The sequence below is a fragment of the Carettochelys insculpta genome, chromosome 6 (assembly GCF_033958435.1).
Source record: "Carettochelys insculpta isolate YL-2023 chromosome 6, ASM3395843v1, whole genome shotgun sequence".
Lineage (NCBI taxonomy): Eukaryota > Metazoa > Chordata > Testudines > Carettochelyidae > Carettochelys > Carettochelys insculpta.
Window position 1 is genome coordinate 76,128,188 of NC_134142.1, and position 18,316 is coordinate 76,146,503.

At 42.7% G+C, this 18,316-nt stretch overlaps 1 protein-coding gene across 4 annotated transcripts in view; it reads left to right on the top strand.

Moving 5' to 3' along the window:
- GALNT18 (polypeptide N-acetylgalactosaminyltransferase 18) overlaps nucleotides 1–18,316 on the top strand; it is a 564,545-nt gene that overhangs the window by 334,355 nt on the left and 211,874 nt on the right. For all 4 annotated transcript variants that reach the window (XM_074997382.1, XM_074997381.1, XM_074997379.1 and 1 more), the window contains exons 4-6: nucleotides 11,746–11,929; nucleotides 13,919–14,116; nucleotides 16,914–17,028. In XM_074997382.1, coding sequence (XP_074853483.1) covers nucleotides 11,746–11,929; nucleotides 13,919–14,116; nucleotides 16,914–17,028 — 497 coding nt within the window. The remainder of the gene's footprint in view (nucleotides 1–11,745; nucleotides 11,930–13,918; nucleotides 14,117–16,913; nucleotides 17,029–18,316) is intronic.

Sequence of the window (18,316 nt, forward strand, 5' to 3'; positions counted from 1 at the left end):
GTAAGGCTGGATGTCTAACAAGATCTAGTAAGATGAAAAAGAATGTGTGAAAGCCTGCCTCAGTGAAGTCAGTTGCAAAATTCCCTTTGACGTCAGTGAAGATAGGGCTTTACCCTGTGGCCTGGTCTGAACTTTAAAGTTTTGCTGATAGCTGTCAGTCTGAATGGGTATAAAAAAATCACATCCCAGATGGTATATGTACATTGACAAAAGCCCCAAATCAATAGTTATATTAATCTTTTGCCAGTATATCTTTTATTTGGGGGGAAGATTTTGCCAGTATTACCAACTTCGGTGCTTGGAGCATTGAGTGGCATAGTTATGTCAGGGGAGTGATTTTATTTTTTGAGTGTAAGCCAGGCCTATGTACAATTTTCCATTACTGTATCTATAACGTGGTAAAATGGGTACAGAGCTCAAACTCTAGCCTTAGACCAAATGGTACCCCAAATGAGGAGCATTTTTGGCACCCCCTCCTCCATTTGTGTAACTTTGAAATACCTCACTTTTTATTCCATTTGTAGCCCATTTTCATGACTTTGATGCATGCATGATTTATCCCGGTCAAATAAGATACTGTATTTGCATTCTAGGGTCTATAAATCAGTATTTATTTGTACCATATATGAACAAATAAAAATGAGTTTCTCTCAGCTTATATAAACCTTTCAAGAATAACTGAAATGTATTAACTTCACAAAATTGAACTGTGGACCAACATTGGTAGATCAGTATTAAATAGTGTTACCATGACAACCTTAGAATGTTATCCATGATCCTTTCATTCAAAGGATTGCTTTTTTTGCCTTCTCCTTTTCTAATTAACAACAGAACAGCACCCCAGACATGATGCCTCCAAAGCCCAGCGCCTCAGGCAGACATGTGAGTTACCTGCCCCTAAAGCTGGCTTTGTGTAGAATATGCATAATCTGCTCACCCTGACACACAGAGAACATCTGTGACAAAGTCTGGGATATGCCCACTTCAATAATGACTTTGGAAATAAATGTCTCAGATGGTGACTGGAGATGGAGCATTTTGGATCCCTTATGTAAGATTTGACTGATGCAAGATGACACGTTCAAAAGCAGGACATTTGGCAGCACTGATCAGAAATGCACCATAGACTGATAAATTTGTCATATTGTCACTTGGATCCAGAATGAGGTCCCAACAGGTTTGTGTGTTGTACTGCTGCCTCATCCTCATAGGCATTCTCACAGTAATAGCAGGCATGCTGTGGGCCACTGTGGCCCAAATTAAACATTTGTATTCCTAAAGGAGAGTTGACTTTCAAGTTCATGATGAAGTTGTCACAAATGCAGTGTTCGCAAGTCTGAGTTGTGAATGTCCCTATACTTTCACATTTTCAAAAGAACCTAAGCCCCATGTAAAAACTCTAAAATAAAAAGCTATCTATAAAATCATCCTGTGATTCTCTCACAGTGAATACACATCCTGATCTGTAGTCACAGAATTTTACTGCAACTGTGCAAGCTCTGTTGTCATCAGTGGGAGTCTTCCTGTGACCTTCATGGGCTTTGAACTGGCCCAAGACACACACACACTCACTCACTCACTCACTCTGTGTGTGTGTGTGTGTGAGAGAGAGAGAGAGAGAGAGAGAGACACACATTCTTAATATGATCTGGTTTGTTTCTACCCCTTCTTACAATTAATGCCCTAGATGTTGAAGCAATGCCAATACAAACAACTTTATTTGGCCTAGAGTATTCAGCATTTGTAATAGCAGCTTCCCTTTTTCTTCAGGAATCCATTATTGTAATATGGATTGCCTAAATGTGTTTGGCATCCAGAAGATTTTATCTAGTTCATTGTATAGAAGGCCCCTTGAGGGGGCCCTGTGGTTACAGAAGTAGAGAGAATCTATAATGTGTTCTTTGTGCTGCATTTTTCTAAATGTATATAGACTGTTGAAGTCTGCTCAAGTCTTTAGTTTCCTTTGAGTAGGGATCTTCTGTGTAATTGCTCCGTGTAAGGCACAGAATAGATCAGAACTAAATCACATGTTTTTTTTTAAAAAAATAGATTACTGAATAAGCTGGTAAATAAATAAAGTGAAACCTGACTTTTTGTAACCCCTGTTTTGAAGAACAGCACACACAAGGATTTGTACCAGTTAGCAAGCTGTTACCCCCATCCTTCTGCTTTACTCCATCTCACAAACGTGCCCCACATCTGCAGGTTTAACCCCTATGATCCCCAAACCTGCCCCCTGAACCCCAGGTTTAACCCCTTCAGCCTCAAACCCAGGATTTACCTGTCTTAGTCAAGGAGCTCTGAGCACTGCTGCTGCTTCCTGCTGCTGCCTCCTTCTCCAGGTGGTTGCGCAGCTGCAGCAGGGCAGGCTCAGCTGCCCTTCCCGCCCCACCCCCCGGCCTGCAGGCTGACCTTGCCTCAGTTTCTTCTTTTTTTGGGAAGAAGGATGCTTTTGAAATCTGGGCACCCTGTCGAAGGAACCCCAGCTACACAGCTATTTTTAGTTCAAAATCAGCACGCATGATGGGCTAGATGGCTGCTATTATGCAAATGAGGCACTGAATATTCATATCATCACCTCATTTGTATTTTCAAATTGCCATAATTTGCATTCCCCTTCTGCAAGGGAGGGGTAGTAGCGTAGCCACAGCCATGGTGATGTTTGTTCACGGTGTAAGCCTATGCATGTTTGTAGAAGCATTCAGTGTCGCAGTCCAGACTGTCATTACAACCATCAGGAAGAGTCCAGAATACTACTACTTGTTGTGTTGATAGGTGGGATCCAGTGGGTCAGTGTGATGTTCATTCGTGTATTGTAAGTATTCCTTCAGACAGAGATGGTGAAAATAGGCTTCCAAGTCACTAGAACTGTATTGTGTGTGGGGATGGTAGGGCAGAAAGAGGGCCCTCAAGATATGGGACAGACTTTTCTGCCTGGCTAAGTCTGTAATTGGAAAAATTAACAACGTTTTCCAATGAGTTGAGGGTATTATAGTTTGGTTCCCTGCAGCATGAAGCAGTTTAGATAGTTTATTGTCCTTTTTCTTCTGTAGGAAGGTGTAATAGCTTGTAAATAGCTTGTCTTGTGTTTGTAAAGTACAGTAAACTCTTTCATGACTGGCACCCCAGGACCAGGAGGTTGCCGGATACTCAAATATGCTGCTTAATAGAGAGGTGGCTGCAGGATCCCTGGAAAGGGGGCAGGGGACCCCAACAGCACCATGGCAGGGAGCTGGCTGGGGCACAGAGCCCTGCCAGCAGCTTGAGCCCCAGAGAGTCAGCTGGGGTGCTGAGTTCAGGGGAATTCTGGTGGCCCTGGAGCATGCCACTCAGTCTTCTCTTCAGTAAATGGGACCTGTGCTGCTGGCTGGAGGCAGGGACCTACATCCCCCAGGAGATCCTGCTCAGTGACACCACAGGGCCCCTGTGCCTCATGGCCGATGCCGCATATCCGCTTCAGCCCTAGCTCATGCCGCACTGTACAGGCCACCTGATCCCCAGCCAGGAGCACTTCAATGTGCAGTTCAGGCAGACCCGCAACATGGTGGAGTGCACCTTCGAGCATCTCAAGGGCTGGTGGGGCTGTCTCCTGGCCCCCCCGGAGACGGGCGTCCTCAATATCCCACAGGTGGTGAGAGCCTGCTTCACTCTATGTGATATAGTAGAGAGCAAGGGGGAGACCTTCATTCAGGGTTGGGTGGCTGAGTTCAGCCCGGGCTACCCACAGCCAGCTGCCAGGCCCACCATGACAGGATCTGTGTCTAGGAGGCCCTGCATGGATACTTTGCACAGGAGCTCCAGTGTGCGCCGCCACAGCCACCCTCGGCAGGTCCACTGCACACTCCCTTCAGTCCTGTGCACCCCCTGTTGCCACCCCCTGCACACTGCCCCTTACCTCCCGCACGCTGCCCCACCCCCCAACAAGCACACAGCAGGGGGGGTTGTGGGCAAAATAAACTGATATATTATACAAAACAAAAATGTGTTATTGTGTTATATGCATAACATAACCACATAGAACTGTTTACAGGAGGAGAAGGACATGGGTGGCCTGCCTGGGAGGCCCTTGCTGCAGGGCTGGGGTGGAGGGCCTTGACCCATGCCAGACCTAGGACCCCAGTCCAGGGTCCTCAGCGGGTCTGGGATGGTGTGGGGAGGTAGGGCTGGGTGTCAGCCATAGCTGAGTGATTGGCCTCTCCTGGGGGGCTGGCGAGAGGGGGCATCCAAGCTAGCAGCTCACAGAACGTACCCACCACATCCCAGAGAGTCCCCATAAGCTCTCCCAGGCCGCCCGGCACCAGGTGGTGTTCCCCTCCTCGAGCGGAGGTCACCTGCTGCCAGTGGTCACAGAATCATAGAATACTAGGACTGGAAAGGACCTCGAGAGGCCAGCGAGTCCAGCCCCCTGCCCCAATGGCAGGACCAAGGACTGTCTAAACCATCCCTGATGGACATCTATCTAACCTGTTCTTAAATATCTCCAGCGATGGAGATTCCACAACCTCCCTAGGCAATTTATTCCACCCTGACAGTTAGGAACTTTTTCCTAATGTCCAACCTAAACCTCCCTTGCTGCAGTTTAAGCCCATTGCCTCTTGTCCTATCCTCAGAGGCCAAGAAGAACAAGTTTTCTCCCTCCTCTTTATGACACCCTTTTAGATACCTGAAAACCAGTATCATGTCTCCCCTCCATCTTCTCTTTTCCAAACTGAACAAGCCCAATTCTTTCAACCTTTCTTCACAAGGTCACATTCTCTAGCCCTTTAATCATTCTTGGCGCTCTTTTCTGGACCCTCTCGAATTTCTCCACATCTTTCTTGAACTGTAGTGCCCAGAACTGGACATAATACTCCAGCTGAGGCCTAACCAGCACAGAGTAGAGTGGAAGAATGACTTCTCGTGCCTTGTTCACAACACACCTGTTAATGCATCCCAGAATCATGTTTGCTTTTTTTGTAACAGCATCACGCTGTTGACTCATATTTAGCTTGTGGTCCACTATAACCCCTAGATCCCTTTCTGCTGCAGTCATTCCTTGACAGTCTCTCCCCATTCTGTACGTGTGAAACTGATTGTTCCTTCCCAATTGAAGGACTTTGCATTTGTCCTTATTAAACTTCATCCTGTGGAGGTCCTCCGCCACCTGCCATTCAATGTTGACATACACTTTGGAATGCACTTTAGAAAATATAATCCCAACTATACGTATAAAATGACGGGGTCTGACTTAGCTGTTACCACTCAAGAAAGAGATCTTGGAGTCATTGTGGATAGTTCTCTGAAGACATCCATTCAGCGTGCAGCGGCAGTCAAGAAAGTAACAAAATGTTGGGAATCATTAAGAAAGGAATAGATACTAAGACAGAAAATGTCATATTACATTTATATAAATCCAGGGTACGTCCACATCTGGAATACTGTGTACAGATGTGGTCATCCCATCTCAAAAAAGGTATATTGGAATTGGAAAAGGTTCAGAAAATGGCAACAAAATGATTAGGGGCATGGAACGTCAACCATATGAGGAGAGATTTGAGACTGGGACTTTTTAGTTAGGAAAAAAGACGATTAAGGGGGGAGAAGATAGAGGTATATAAAATATATATATACTGGTGTGGAGAAAATATATAAGGAATTGTTATTTACTCCTTCACACAACACAAGAACTTGGAGTCACCAAATGAAATTAATAGGCAGCAGGTTTAAAACAAACAATAGGAAATATTTTTTCACACAACGCACAGTTAAGCTGTGGAACTGCTTGCTGGAGAATGTTATGAAGGCCAAGACTGTAGTAAAGTTTAAAAACGAACTAGATAAATTAATGGGGGATAGGTCCATCAATGGCTATTAGCAAGGATGGGCATGGAGGGTGTCCCTAGCCTCTCTTTGCAAGAGGCTGGAAATGGGTGACAGGGAATTGATCACTTGGGCTGGGTCTACGCAAGCCCCTTCCTTTCGAAAGGGGCATTTTAATGAGCAGGTTCGAAAGATGCTAATAAGGCACTGCAATGAATGAAGGTCCCGTCTCCACAGGCGGTGTGCGATTCAAAAAGCCGCACTTTCAAATCGTCACGGCTGCCATTATACTAATGAGGCACTAATCTTTCGAACCCACTCATTAACATGCCCCGTTCGAAAGGAAGGGGCTTGTGTAGACACAGGGTTGATGATTCCCTGTTCTATCCATTCCCTCTGGTGCACCTGGCACTGGCCACTGTTGGAAGACAGGATATTGGATATTGGGCTTGATGGGCCTATGGTCTGACCCAGTATGGATGTTCTTATGTTGTTACGCCATTGTCCTCTCCGGGAGTGGGGCGCCCTGGTGCCAGGGGTGGTACGGGCCGGTCACCATCCCTTGCCTCTTGTGCATTCCTTAGGTGCCGTCCCTCATTTCCATGCTATGTTACTTAGTCAGTGTATTTCCTGAATCATACTTTCTCCACCATAGTTGATGATCTGTCCCGGGATTTTTTTCATTCTAGGGATCTTGTTCTTTAGTCGTTTCACTGCTCTTTCTACTTCCTCCTTTGAAATATTGGTCTCTCTTTCGATGCTCAGCAGAGATATCTCTTTCAGGTCTTTGAAGTGTCTTTCTGAGACACTCAGGTCCAACTGTGCTTTGTATAGATTGGTGCCATATCTTGTCAATCATGGCACAATCTTCTCTTTGTGCATGAGTACCTCTTCTTTCTCATCTTTGATGCCCATCTATTTTGGCTGCCACTTCCTATTAATATTCCTAATAATTTATATACCTCCCTGGTCTTACATTCACCATAATACCTCTCAGTATCTTCACACTGGTCTAACCATTTTCCCTTACCATTTCTGGCTGCTTTCCTGACCTCATTGCACTTCACCATATATTTCTATTCCACTGTCTTAGAAACATCCCTTCTGATCTTCAATGCTCTTGGACCAACTTCTCTTGGACCAACTTCAGTGTCTCCTGCATAATCCGCTTCTTATTGATCTTCTCTTCTTCCAGAGCAGTCTGCTCAGTTGCCTCATCTATCGCTATGGCTATCACTTGGACTCTCTTATCTCAGTCTTTCTCTGTGGCTGCATTCCTAATCTTCTCTTTGAGCTCTGCTCTGTATGCATTCCCTATTTCTTTCTTCCCTACCCTCCTCTTTTCTTACACTCTCTCTTGAGTTTTATCTTGATGTTTGTGATCACTAGACTATGGTGCGAGTCTATATCTACTCCTTGGAATGGTTGGCACTGCTGTATTGATGTTACCCATCTTCTTATCAAAATCATACCTATCATGCTCTTGGACTTCCCATCATTCAATTGCCATGTCCACTTCCTACAGTTTTTTTGTTGGAATCTCATTTTGCAGATCACCGTCTCGCATGTTGCTTCATAGCAAACTCTCGTAGTTTCTCGCCTTGTTCATTTCTTTCTCCATATCCAGACCTTCCCCCGACTCTCTCCCAACCTTCGTTTTTGACCTTCACGTTCCAACCTCCTCTGATGATCAACACATCTCTCTTCAGTATCTCCTCCAGTGGTTTTTGTCAAGTCTTTATAGAATAGCTCAATCTCCTCCTCCTTGCTGTCCGATGTGGGTGCATACACCTGAATGACCAAGATGTTGGATGGTTTTGCTTCAAATCTCGCTACTGTAATTCTTGCACTCACCGATTTGTATCCTAAAAATGCTTTTCTATCTGTTTTGCTAAAAAGGAATTCAACTCCTGCCTCATGCTTTGTTTTGTTCCCTGACCAAATGACTTTGCAACCACGCATCTCTGCTGATGCCATCCAACACATCTCCGCCAGTGCAAATATATGGCATTGGTATCTCTCCTTTGCCTTTTGAAGCAGCTCTGATTTTTTTAGTCCCTCACAGTGTTCGGATGTTCCACACTCCAATTCTTGCTAAAAGAAAGAACAATTAAACATTTCTTTGTTTAGTGATAGCTGAAAAGATAGTAGTCATCCAACTCAAGGTCTGTCTTGGCCCAACAAGAACAGACTCAGATTTCCCTGGGACTGGTTGACCAATTAGGTCACTAATTGGTGGAGTTGTGTATGTCCTTTTATCAGTAGCGCAAAGGAAGGAAAAAGCCAGTGAAGCTGCTGCTAGCATGGCCATGAGAAGGGACAGAGACAGAGCTTCTTGGGGTACAGGGTGGAAAATAGGCTTGGATTCCTGGACACAGAAACTGCCCTCTGCTCTTTGTTTCTGTTGTGTTCAGAGACATAGAACTTTGTGGGCATTCTTTCTGAATGAACAACAGAGCACTGAAGAAATAAGTAACTCAGCATGCAAAGCCTCAAATATTAGCTAACTCCTCAGGTGAAGAAACAGCATCATGGCTTAGAACTATAATAAATATTAGTTAAAATGGAATAATCTTTCAATTAGGAAATGATTCTTTTCTGTAGTGATTACCGTTCTTGCCCCAGTTTGCTGAGAAAGGAGGAGAAATTGTAGAAACTTTTGAGCAGAGAAAGGTGTTGTCAGAACAAAGGCAGAGCTGCACATATGGTGGGGGTAGCTTAAATTTTACTCTGTTTTTCCCTCTCCTCATCCCCTTCCTCCTTCAAATATTGATTTACAAAAAAGTTCATGGGAAATAATTGAGTTTTCGTGCTAAACGTATTTTTTAAAAATAAAGTTTACGTACTGTAACTACCACCTCATTCATTACTGCAATAACATACTTCCTTATGCAAGTAATTGTGAATATAGCCTGTTATGTGAAGTTTTATGTGCAAACATTTCATTTTATGGCATCTTAATTAATGTTCAATAGCAAATGAGATTTTGGTGATAGTACCGTGTGCTTAACTGTTGTACACACATTGCTTTTATGTGCGTTATGCTTCTGTTTTCTGTCTTGTCTGTTTAGAGCTTGGTTCCATAAGCATATATCATATAAACACAAGTATCATTACACCACTCTAGATAAACCAATATCATGGAATCATAGGGCTGGAAGGGACCTCAGAAGGTCATTGAGTCCAACCCCCTGCCCAAAGCTTCCTGCCCTGCACAAATATAGCTGTGCCTATATAACTATCACTGTGAATGTTCATATGCTATTTATTAGAGAAGCTTTTTATATCAGTTTAGCTTAAGCCCCCACCAAAGTGATATGAGTTAAACCAAAACAAAAAAAAAGAGAAAAAAAAAACCTCCAAAAAAGCCATCTTCATCTACTGGAAGAAGAATGTCTACTTGGAGGTTATAGTGGTACAACTATGGTGATTTAAATTCACATCTTAGTTTCCCAAGTAGACAAGCCCTTAGATTATAAGCCTTTGGGGGCAGAGGTTGTCTCTCACTCTTCATGTACTGTGTCTAGCAGAGTGAGACCTGAGTTTCTAGGCATTATGCTGATAGGTAACACCAATAATGAATCATAGAATCTTAGGGCTTGAAGGGGCCTTAGGAGGTCATGTAATCCAGCCCCCTGCCTAAAGCAGCATCAACCCTAACTAAATCATCCCAGCCAGGAGTTTGTCAAGCCAGTACTTAAAAACCTCTACATCTGGAGGCTCCACTACCTTGCTAGGTAGAGCCATTTCAGTGCTTTATCACCTTTCTGGTGAAACAGTTTTTCCTAATATCCAACCTATACCTCTCCCACTGTAATTTCAGACCTTTGCTTCTTGTTTTGCCATCCTTCACTACTAAGAACAGCCTCTCCCCGTCCTCTTTAGAGCTCCCCTTCAGGAAGTTGAAGACTGCTGTCAAAATACCCCTCACTCTTCTCTTCTGCAAACTAAACAAGCCCAAATCCATCAGCCTTTCCCCGTAGGTCATGTGCTCCAGCCCCCTAACCATTTTTGTTGCACTCCGCTGAACCCACTCCAATGCATCCACATCCTTTCTATACCGGGGGACCCAGAACTGGATGCAATATTCCAGATGTGGCCTCACCAGTGCCGGGTAGAAGGAGATAATAACTGCTCTAGATCTGCTGGAAATGCTTCTTCTAATGCACCCCAATATTCGATTTGCTTTTTTGACTACCAGGGCATGCTTTTGACTCATATCCAGCCTCTCATCTACTGTAATCCCCAGATCTTTTTCTGCTGCTCTGCTACTTAGCCTGTCGGTCCCCAGCCTGTAACAATGCTTGGGATTCTTCCATCCCAAGAGTAGGACCCTGCCCTTCTCCTTGATGAACCTCATCAGATTTCTTTTCGCCCAATTCTCCAATATATCTAGCTCACTCTGGACCCTATCCCTTCCCTCCAACATATCTACCTGCCCCACCAGTTTAGTGTCATCTGCGAATTTGCTGAGGGTGCTATCCATCCCTTCATCCAGGTTATTGATATAGATGTTGAACAATACTGGCCCTAGAACCAATCCGTGGGGCATTCCACTTCACACTGACCACCAGCCAGTTATAGAGCCATTGACCAATACCCGTTGGACCCAACCATCTATCCAGCTTGCTGTCCATTTTACAGTCTGTGTAACCAGTTCATCCTTCCTTATCTTATGGGCAAGAATGTGTGGGAGATTGTATCAAAAGCTTTGCTAAAGTCAAGGTATATCACATTATTGACTTCCCCATGTACACAGAGCCAGTTACTTCATCATAGAAGCTAATCAGGTTGGTCAGGCATGACTTGCCCTTGGTGAATCCATGTTAACTACTCTTGATCAGTTTTCCCCTCTTCCAAGTGCTTCAAAAAGGATTCCTTGAGGATCCCCTCCATGACTTTTTCTGGAAGCTGAGGTAAGGCTGACTGGTCTATGGTTCTCTGGATTGTCCTTCTTTCCTTTTTTTAAAGATGGGCACTATATTTGCATTTTTTCAGACATGAGAGACCTCTCCTGATCACCATAAGTTTTCAAAGATAATAGCTAAGGGCTCTGCAATGGCATCTGCTCATTCCCTCAGTACCATTGGATGCATTAAATCTGGACCCACGGATTGTGTGCATCTAGCTTTTCTAAATATCTCTTAACCTGTTCTTTGCCCATGGAGGCCTGCCCGGTTCCTTTCCATAACGCATTGCCTAATATAATAAATCCTACATAAGCTTTACTGAACTGTAAATGTAAGAGGAAACCATGACCAGTGATTTATTTTTCTTCTTTACAGGTCTAGGTGTGAAATGAGAAAAATGTCCAAGTATGTAGAGCATAAGACCTGTGCAACATCTAGTCCATATTCTGAGCCTCAGATGTTGCATAACATAGCCTTGCACACCACTGTGGGAGAGCCCTGCAGAGGGCTTGGTATCCCACAGGACCCACTGCTGTAATAGTGGGAGAAGGACATAAAAACAGTCCAGCACAGGCCCACAACGTAAGGGTGAATCTCACACCATGTTCTTATCTTTATTTGCTCTGCCATGTGTCCCACATCTGCCCGAGCTGGGGGAAGCAGGGGATCAGAAAGGCTGCATGGGGGCATGACGCTAATGAGGGCAAGGCAGCGGGCAGGTGACAAACTGTGGAAATGCACCCTGTTGTTCCCCTTCTTGTAGGTGCCTGGCTTTTGGTCATAGAGCATGGGAGACAGTCATCTGAGGCTTAGTCCTGTCTTTTAATCTCAGGCCATGTCCAAGAGACTAGCTGGGTTATTTCAGTGTGACAGAGTTTTGTTGTGTGCTGTTTTTATTGTGGAAGAGTTTTCTTGCACTGCTCTTTCATTTCTTGTACTTTCAAAGGCAAGTTCTCTGCCTTCTTGACTTTTTTATGACCTGTTTGGTTGGGAATTTTTTTCCTTTTCTTTCCTTTTCCTTGTTTCCTGTGTACAGAAGAACTCAAGGAGAAACTAAAGGAGTATGTTGATGAGGTGAATATGCAGAAGCCTGGATTCATCAAGGTGGTCCGACACAGCAAGCAAGAAGGGCTTATCCGGTCTCGAGTTAGTGGATGGAGAGCCGCCACAGCGCCAGTTGTTGCTCTCTTTGATGCTCATGTGGAATTCAACGTGGGATGGTATGTGTCTTGCTGCTGCTTGCAATTATTGATAAATTGAGTTGGTAGACTTTTCTGCTTGTCATTCGTAAATTACAGCATTCCATTTATCCAGTATATAAGGGGATGAAGGTGTGTACAGTTCTTGAACAGATTTAAATACAGAGATTATGATGAAAACCATATTGTTTGTAATATGCATCATAACCATATATTCAAGATTCTGTTTTTATCACTGGATTATTGTCTGCTGTTGTAGTGGATATTCTGGTAAATGCATGTTTCTAAATTAGGCATGTAGGGCAAGTTAGAGATTTATTGCCCTCAGTTAAAAATTGTATCACATATTCTATTACTATTCTCTTCTGTTTTCACTTGATATTTTTGTCAGTACCTCCTGTATAGATGATAAATTATCACTTGAGTTCAGTGCAAAAAGTCAGATGTGTAACAAACCCGGTCTTGATTTTTTTGTATGCAAAATGAAGGGGCTAATGAAATTATTTTGAAGTCTAGAGCCACATTGTGTGGGTTGTTGATCACATCCAATGAGGTGCTGGGGGCCTTTCAGTACTGCCCAGGATAATGCAAAGTATTATTCATCTGAACACAGAATATTTTTCACCTTTCTTTCAGCATTGCATTCAACTAACACTTAAAAAATCTCTAGCCTTTCAAAAGCTTGCAATAGTAATAAATGCCAGAACAGCACTGGGAAAGGGTTTGTTGTCAGCATGGTATTATAATTAACAATATAATAATAGCAGCTGGAGGCCGCAATTCAGCAAGATATTTAAGCAGATATTTTAAGCATTCAAATAATTCCACTGAAGCCAGTGCCCTCACTCACTTTTATATGCAGAGTACCTTACTGCATTGGTCCCTGCGTCACTTAAACCTCACATCTAAACCAATATTTTAGAATCACCTCATTGTTAATTGCTCAGGACATAACTACAGTTCAGACAGCAAAATGGGTGGGAGGACGGACTTGACTGGAGCTGGGAGGGACATGGAAACATCCAAAGTTTAACCCAGTTTCTGTGCACTGAATGTGTAAACATTTTTCGTTTTCATCAAAAGAGTAACAAGTGGCATAAGCTGCCCAGCTGAGCACTCATTTCTGAAAGACTTGTCCAATTTATATTTAACTGCCAGCCCCTGGCTTTACAAGACACAGGAACATGACGTTACAGTGTCTTGGCTCTATCTCAGATGTGCTCCTTGGGTTAAGGAGGTCTCCTTAACAAATAATTTATTTAGACTCTTACTTGCATAAAACACTTCTGGGCAAAGGAGGCTAGGTGATTCAGGGTTTGGGAGTGGGACACCAATACATTCACTTTTAGCTGGTGTTTTTATCCTCATTTCTAGTAAAGAGTGACCACGTCACAAACCATTATCACAACTCACTCTGACTGCTTTGTTGATAGACATGGAACAGCTTCCTGTCCAGAGATCAAGGATAGTGTCTCCTTGGGGCTGCACTATTTCTTCATACTTTTAGGTAGCCCAGTAGATCACAGCTCAGACTTATTGAGAGAGGGGTAATGGAGGAAAGAGAGGAACTTCAGTGACAGTCCCTTCTCATGTGCAGTTGTCCAACCTATGTTTAGTTTCACAGTTTCTACTGTATAAAAAGATGGCTTCTTTAAAAGGATGCCTGTTTTTGTCCCTGAGACACTTCAGTGTTAACTCAGATCAGCTTGATGTCCTTGATCACAGAGACCTTTTTCTGCAGCAGCAAGGCTGTGAATGGTAACTGATAAGAAAAATCTGATGTATTCCATCACCAGGCTTAAAGGCATAATATCCAGTGCGTGCTAGATTTAAAGTTACACTGTATATACTTCAGGCCAAATTCTGCAGTGTCACGCTGTAGAACTCACACTTCCGTCAATGGAAGTATTGCATGAGTAGCACTTGCCCTTCAGACAATAGAGAACGTAGGCAACCTTGAGCATAAATGTTTTGCTTCTGTTGAAACAGGCTCAATATTTGTTCCTTTAGGGCTGAACCAGTACTCACAAGGATAAAGGAAAACAGAAAAAGGGTCATTTCTCCATCATTTGATAATATCAAATATGATAATTTTGAAATAGAGGAGTACCCCCTATCTGCACAGGGGTTTGACTGGGAACTGTGGTGTCGATATCTGAATCCTCCAAAGTCTTGGTGGAAACTGGAAAACTCAACTGCTCCAATAAGGTAACGTGTGCACCTGTGATGTGGATTTGGGAATTGGACAAAGTGCTCAGTTATGTATAACAAAGTCTGACTACATGTGCTTTATTTAAACAAAGACTAGGGACCTGCTTATCAAACAGACCAATGGTTGAATTAGAATAAATGTTCTCACTGTTCTCTGCCACTTTTATCTTTGCTTCCTCAGATGCCATAAAAAGTTGTATAGGCTCTCTATGGCTTGATCTTATGTCCTTCATTTTTATATAACAAGTCAGAGCAAGTATAGAATAGCAAAGGAGAAAGCTCGAATGCTTGATTCAGTGTTGCCATCTACAAATATCTTGTTTGCTAATTGAATGGTAATGATCCAGAAAGACAATGCAGTTTACAAGCATACTGCAAAAAGGTACAACTGTCAGAGTGATGAATTAAGAGCTGATGATTACATCTGTAATTCTATCATGTGTTAGAATCACAAAGGGCCAAATCTGGCTTATTAGTAGGTGGGAGCAAGAATTGTGTGAAACCCCTTATTTCTGTATGGCCTCACTCTGAACCAGTCTATTCTGTCTAAAGGCCTTTAGGCTGGGGCAGAAGTGGACCCCTAAATACTATATGGGATCAAGGGTAGGGTTATCTCATGCAAATGAAATAGACCTCCAAGAAGATCTTCATTATATCCTATACTTCTTTGTATGCAAATCCCAAATTGCTCTCTGTAACCTACACTCTGGTTTCCTAAAAGATTTTGCAGGAAGAGAAGAGATGATTGAGACTAAAGTACAAAAATTGTATCTTTGGAAATGCTGAGGTGAAGCTTCAGTGGGTTTTTCTTGCACATTCCCACACAGTCAATCTGTCTTCTCAGGCTGACAGCTCTGTTTTGGTGATGTCAGATGGAATTGTTGGCTCTGGGCTGCATTGATCCACTTCACCTCCTTGGCCGTCAGATATTAAGAAAGTGAGAGAATGTTCTTAAACAGAACTAGGAACTATGAGATCTGGATCTGAATCCTACCTCAACCATAAACTTTGTGTAAAAGTGGGGATAATAACAGCCACATCACAGGGATACTGGAAAGTTTAATTAATGTTTGTAAAGTGCTTGAGAACTTGTGGTGGAAGGACTTTGTAGCAGTGAACGTGATTATTTTAAATGTCTTTTTGTTGACTTTGAAAGAAAATTACTGCATTTCAAAATGAAGAATTGGTCCTGAATGTGCACTTCCCTCATTAATTATGTGATTTCTGATTGACAGGGATTAGATGTCAGTTTACAATGGTGGGCATTTAGATTTGCTCCTTGCAGAATCTTTCAATGGTGAAAAGAGCTAGCCTTTGTCCTGGAATATGCTTGTTGTTGAAATACATTGTATAAAAGTGTTGTGTAATAATACATTAAGTTCAGTGTATGGATAGGTAGCTAAATTGACAATTCCTTCAATAACCAACACATTATTACTTCAGGCGCTGTTCGAATGAAACATAGTGAAACTACAACAGAATTAGAACAGAGGCAAAGCAATTCTTTGCTACAAAAACATTCAGAAACTTGTCTATTCTGTGGCAAGTTCTTCAAAATATTTATAAAGGGTGTAAGTTTTCTGATATTTTCCTCATTACTAAATACATCAGTCATATTATCCCCTCTTGCTGAAGTGGTGCAGCAATAGTGTAAGATAATACAGAAATATATAGATCTCTACATGGGGAGGATCTTAAGCTTCGTAATTAAGCCATCTTATAATTACATGAAAAGATGATGTCTCCATTTAACATAGCTTGATTGTTCTCTACCTGATAAATGCAAGGATGATTTAACCTATACAGTTGCATTATCCTATGTCCTTTAATTAATATCTTGTTATTGCTGGTGCTCCTTCTGTTCATGCTACAACAAAAATTACATTTTTTGTTTTTATCAGCATGCAAGATAAGCTAAAAACATTGTCAAAGGTAGATTCACTACTCTATATTTGCCTTACCTCAGAGAGGGAAATTTTATGCTCCATTTGGTCAAATCTACACCATTTTAGTAGGTGGCTCAGATATTGTAAGACTAAGTGGCTTAGGATTTTGAAACAATCGGCAATTAACATCTGTAGCACTGGATAACTTGGTGTGATATATATGGAGCCTCTCACCCTTAGGCCATAGATTCAGATTTGACCCAGACTGGAAGTGGCTGAAAGACATTAGCGTTTTGCAGCATTTCAGTGAAAGTAATGATTTGCCTCATACCAAGTTCTTCTGTCCACATTACAAAACCTTACAAAATAGCTCTTAACTCAAGAAAATATCCCTATTTGCTGAGGGCTCATAAGCATGTGCTTGGCTTAATCTTAAATTTAAGCACATACTTAAATGCTTTCCTGACTCTGGGATGTAATTAAGCATGTGGTTGAGTGCTTTCCTTCACAAGAGGCAAAATTTGCACCAATTGGTAACCTTGCAGTAGGAGTAGTACCTTTGTACTCTGTGTGGCCCTCTTCCCACCACAGCCGGCATGTCCAAAACAGGGTTGGGACACGTAGGCAAAGCATTGCAGGAGAGTGTCATTCTTGCTGTTCATCCTGTAGTGAAGGCATCAGTTTCCAATTTTGTCATTCTGGTACCTTTCACCAATACTTCGTTTTAAACAAGTAACACAATAACACAAAATTGGCCACCTCTATTTTGGGTGTATCTCCTTTGCAGTCCATGGTGTTAAACCCAGTCTGGTGCAGTGATTCTAACTACAGCCTGAGTGACATTAACAAAGGAAGTTGGACTTATGTGCTCTCTAACTGTCTTCCATTGTTCTGTTGTATTCATGCAGAAGCCCTGCACTGATTGGATGCTTCATAGTAGACAGGGAGTACTTCCAAGAGATTGGCTTACTAGATGAAGGCATGGAAGTCTATGGAGGAGAGAATGTGGAGCTTGGGATCAGGGTAAGGAAATGTAATAACAACAAGCACTGATGATTTATTCTTATAAAATGTGACTTGCCCCACATCATAGGTGAGGAAGCAGACAAGGTTAGTGGAGGTAATAGGTGAGGTAACATCATATGATAGCCTGTCAGTGCAATTATAGAATCCTTTTGGTTGTGTACAGGAGGGGCGGGATGAAAAGTAGAGGCTCCCTTGTGAAAAATATAGTTGGGGAGGGGAAGATACATACAAGCTGATATTTCACATAGCTGGTAGAGGTAGTTGCTATGATGAATCCTGGCCACTTACATTACAGTCACCTATTGGGAGAGTGGCTTCACAAAAATCTAATGGGTAAGAGTCTTCTAGAGTCATCTGTTCATTTAAATTGGGGGAGCTCACTTTGGGGATAACATAACTGCCTTGTGTTTCAACTGCCTTCTCTCTGCCTTTGCTGAGGTGTTAAGATATTTATAGAGTACTGAGTTTGCATAATTGCTTTTGTTTTCTTCTTCCATCATACACTGTTCATTTATTTATCATTTGCAGTACTCCGTGTGATTTGTGTATCTCATTCTACCTCCCCTAATGAATAAAAACCATCCTGAAAAATGCAACATTGCTCAATTTAAGATATTTCCTCAGATTTTTGATACAAGTAAAAGAGAGATTCTGGGTTACATATCTGGAGAAATTAAAAAAAAAATCCCATTTGCGTTACAAGTAGATTTCAAAACTCTGCTATTGAAACATTAGATGAACACACTGACATTTGTGTTTTTTGGCTGTCAGACCAGTAGTAGGCATCCTTCAGTCTGCATAGACTATGGATCGCGCTCTTTATAGTTTCAATTGAGGACTTCATTTACAGCATCTACTGTGACTATGAAGGCCCACACGAGAGTGACAGTCCTTGCTGCATCTCTTGCAGATGTGGTGGGTGTCTGGCAAGTTCTTAGTGTACTTTCTGTGTGCTCGCTTACCTCTGCTAGCTGTCTGATCCTCATCTCGCCCTTCTGAAGGCCCTGGTGTAACCCCTGCCTCCATCTGCTATGGTCGTCTGCTAGTTCTTCCCAGTTGTCCAGCTCAATGTCTACCTCTCTGAGGCCTCTCTTGCAGACATCTTTGTAGCGCAACTGGGGGCGTCCGGGAGGTCTTTTTCCAGAGGCTAGCTCACCATACAGGATGTCTTTTGGAATCCTTCCATCATTTCATCCTGTGGACATGGCCAAGCCAGCGGAGCCGACGCTGCCTGAGGAGGGTGTGCATGGTTGGGATTCCAGCTTGCTCGAGGACGGCAGTGTTG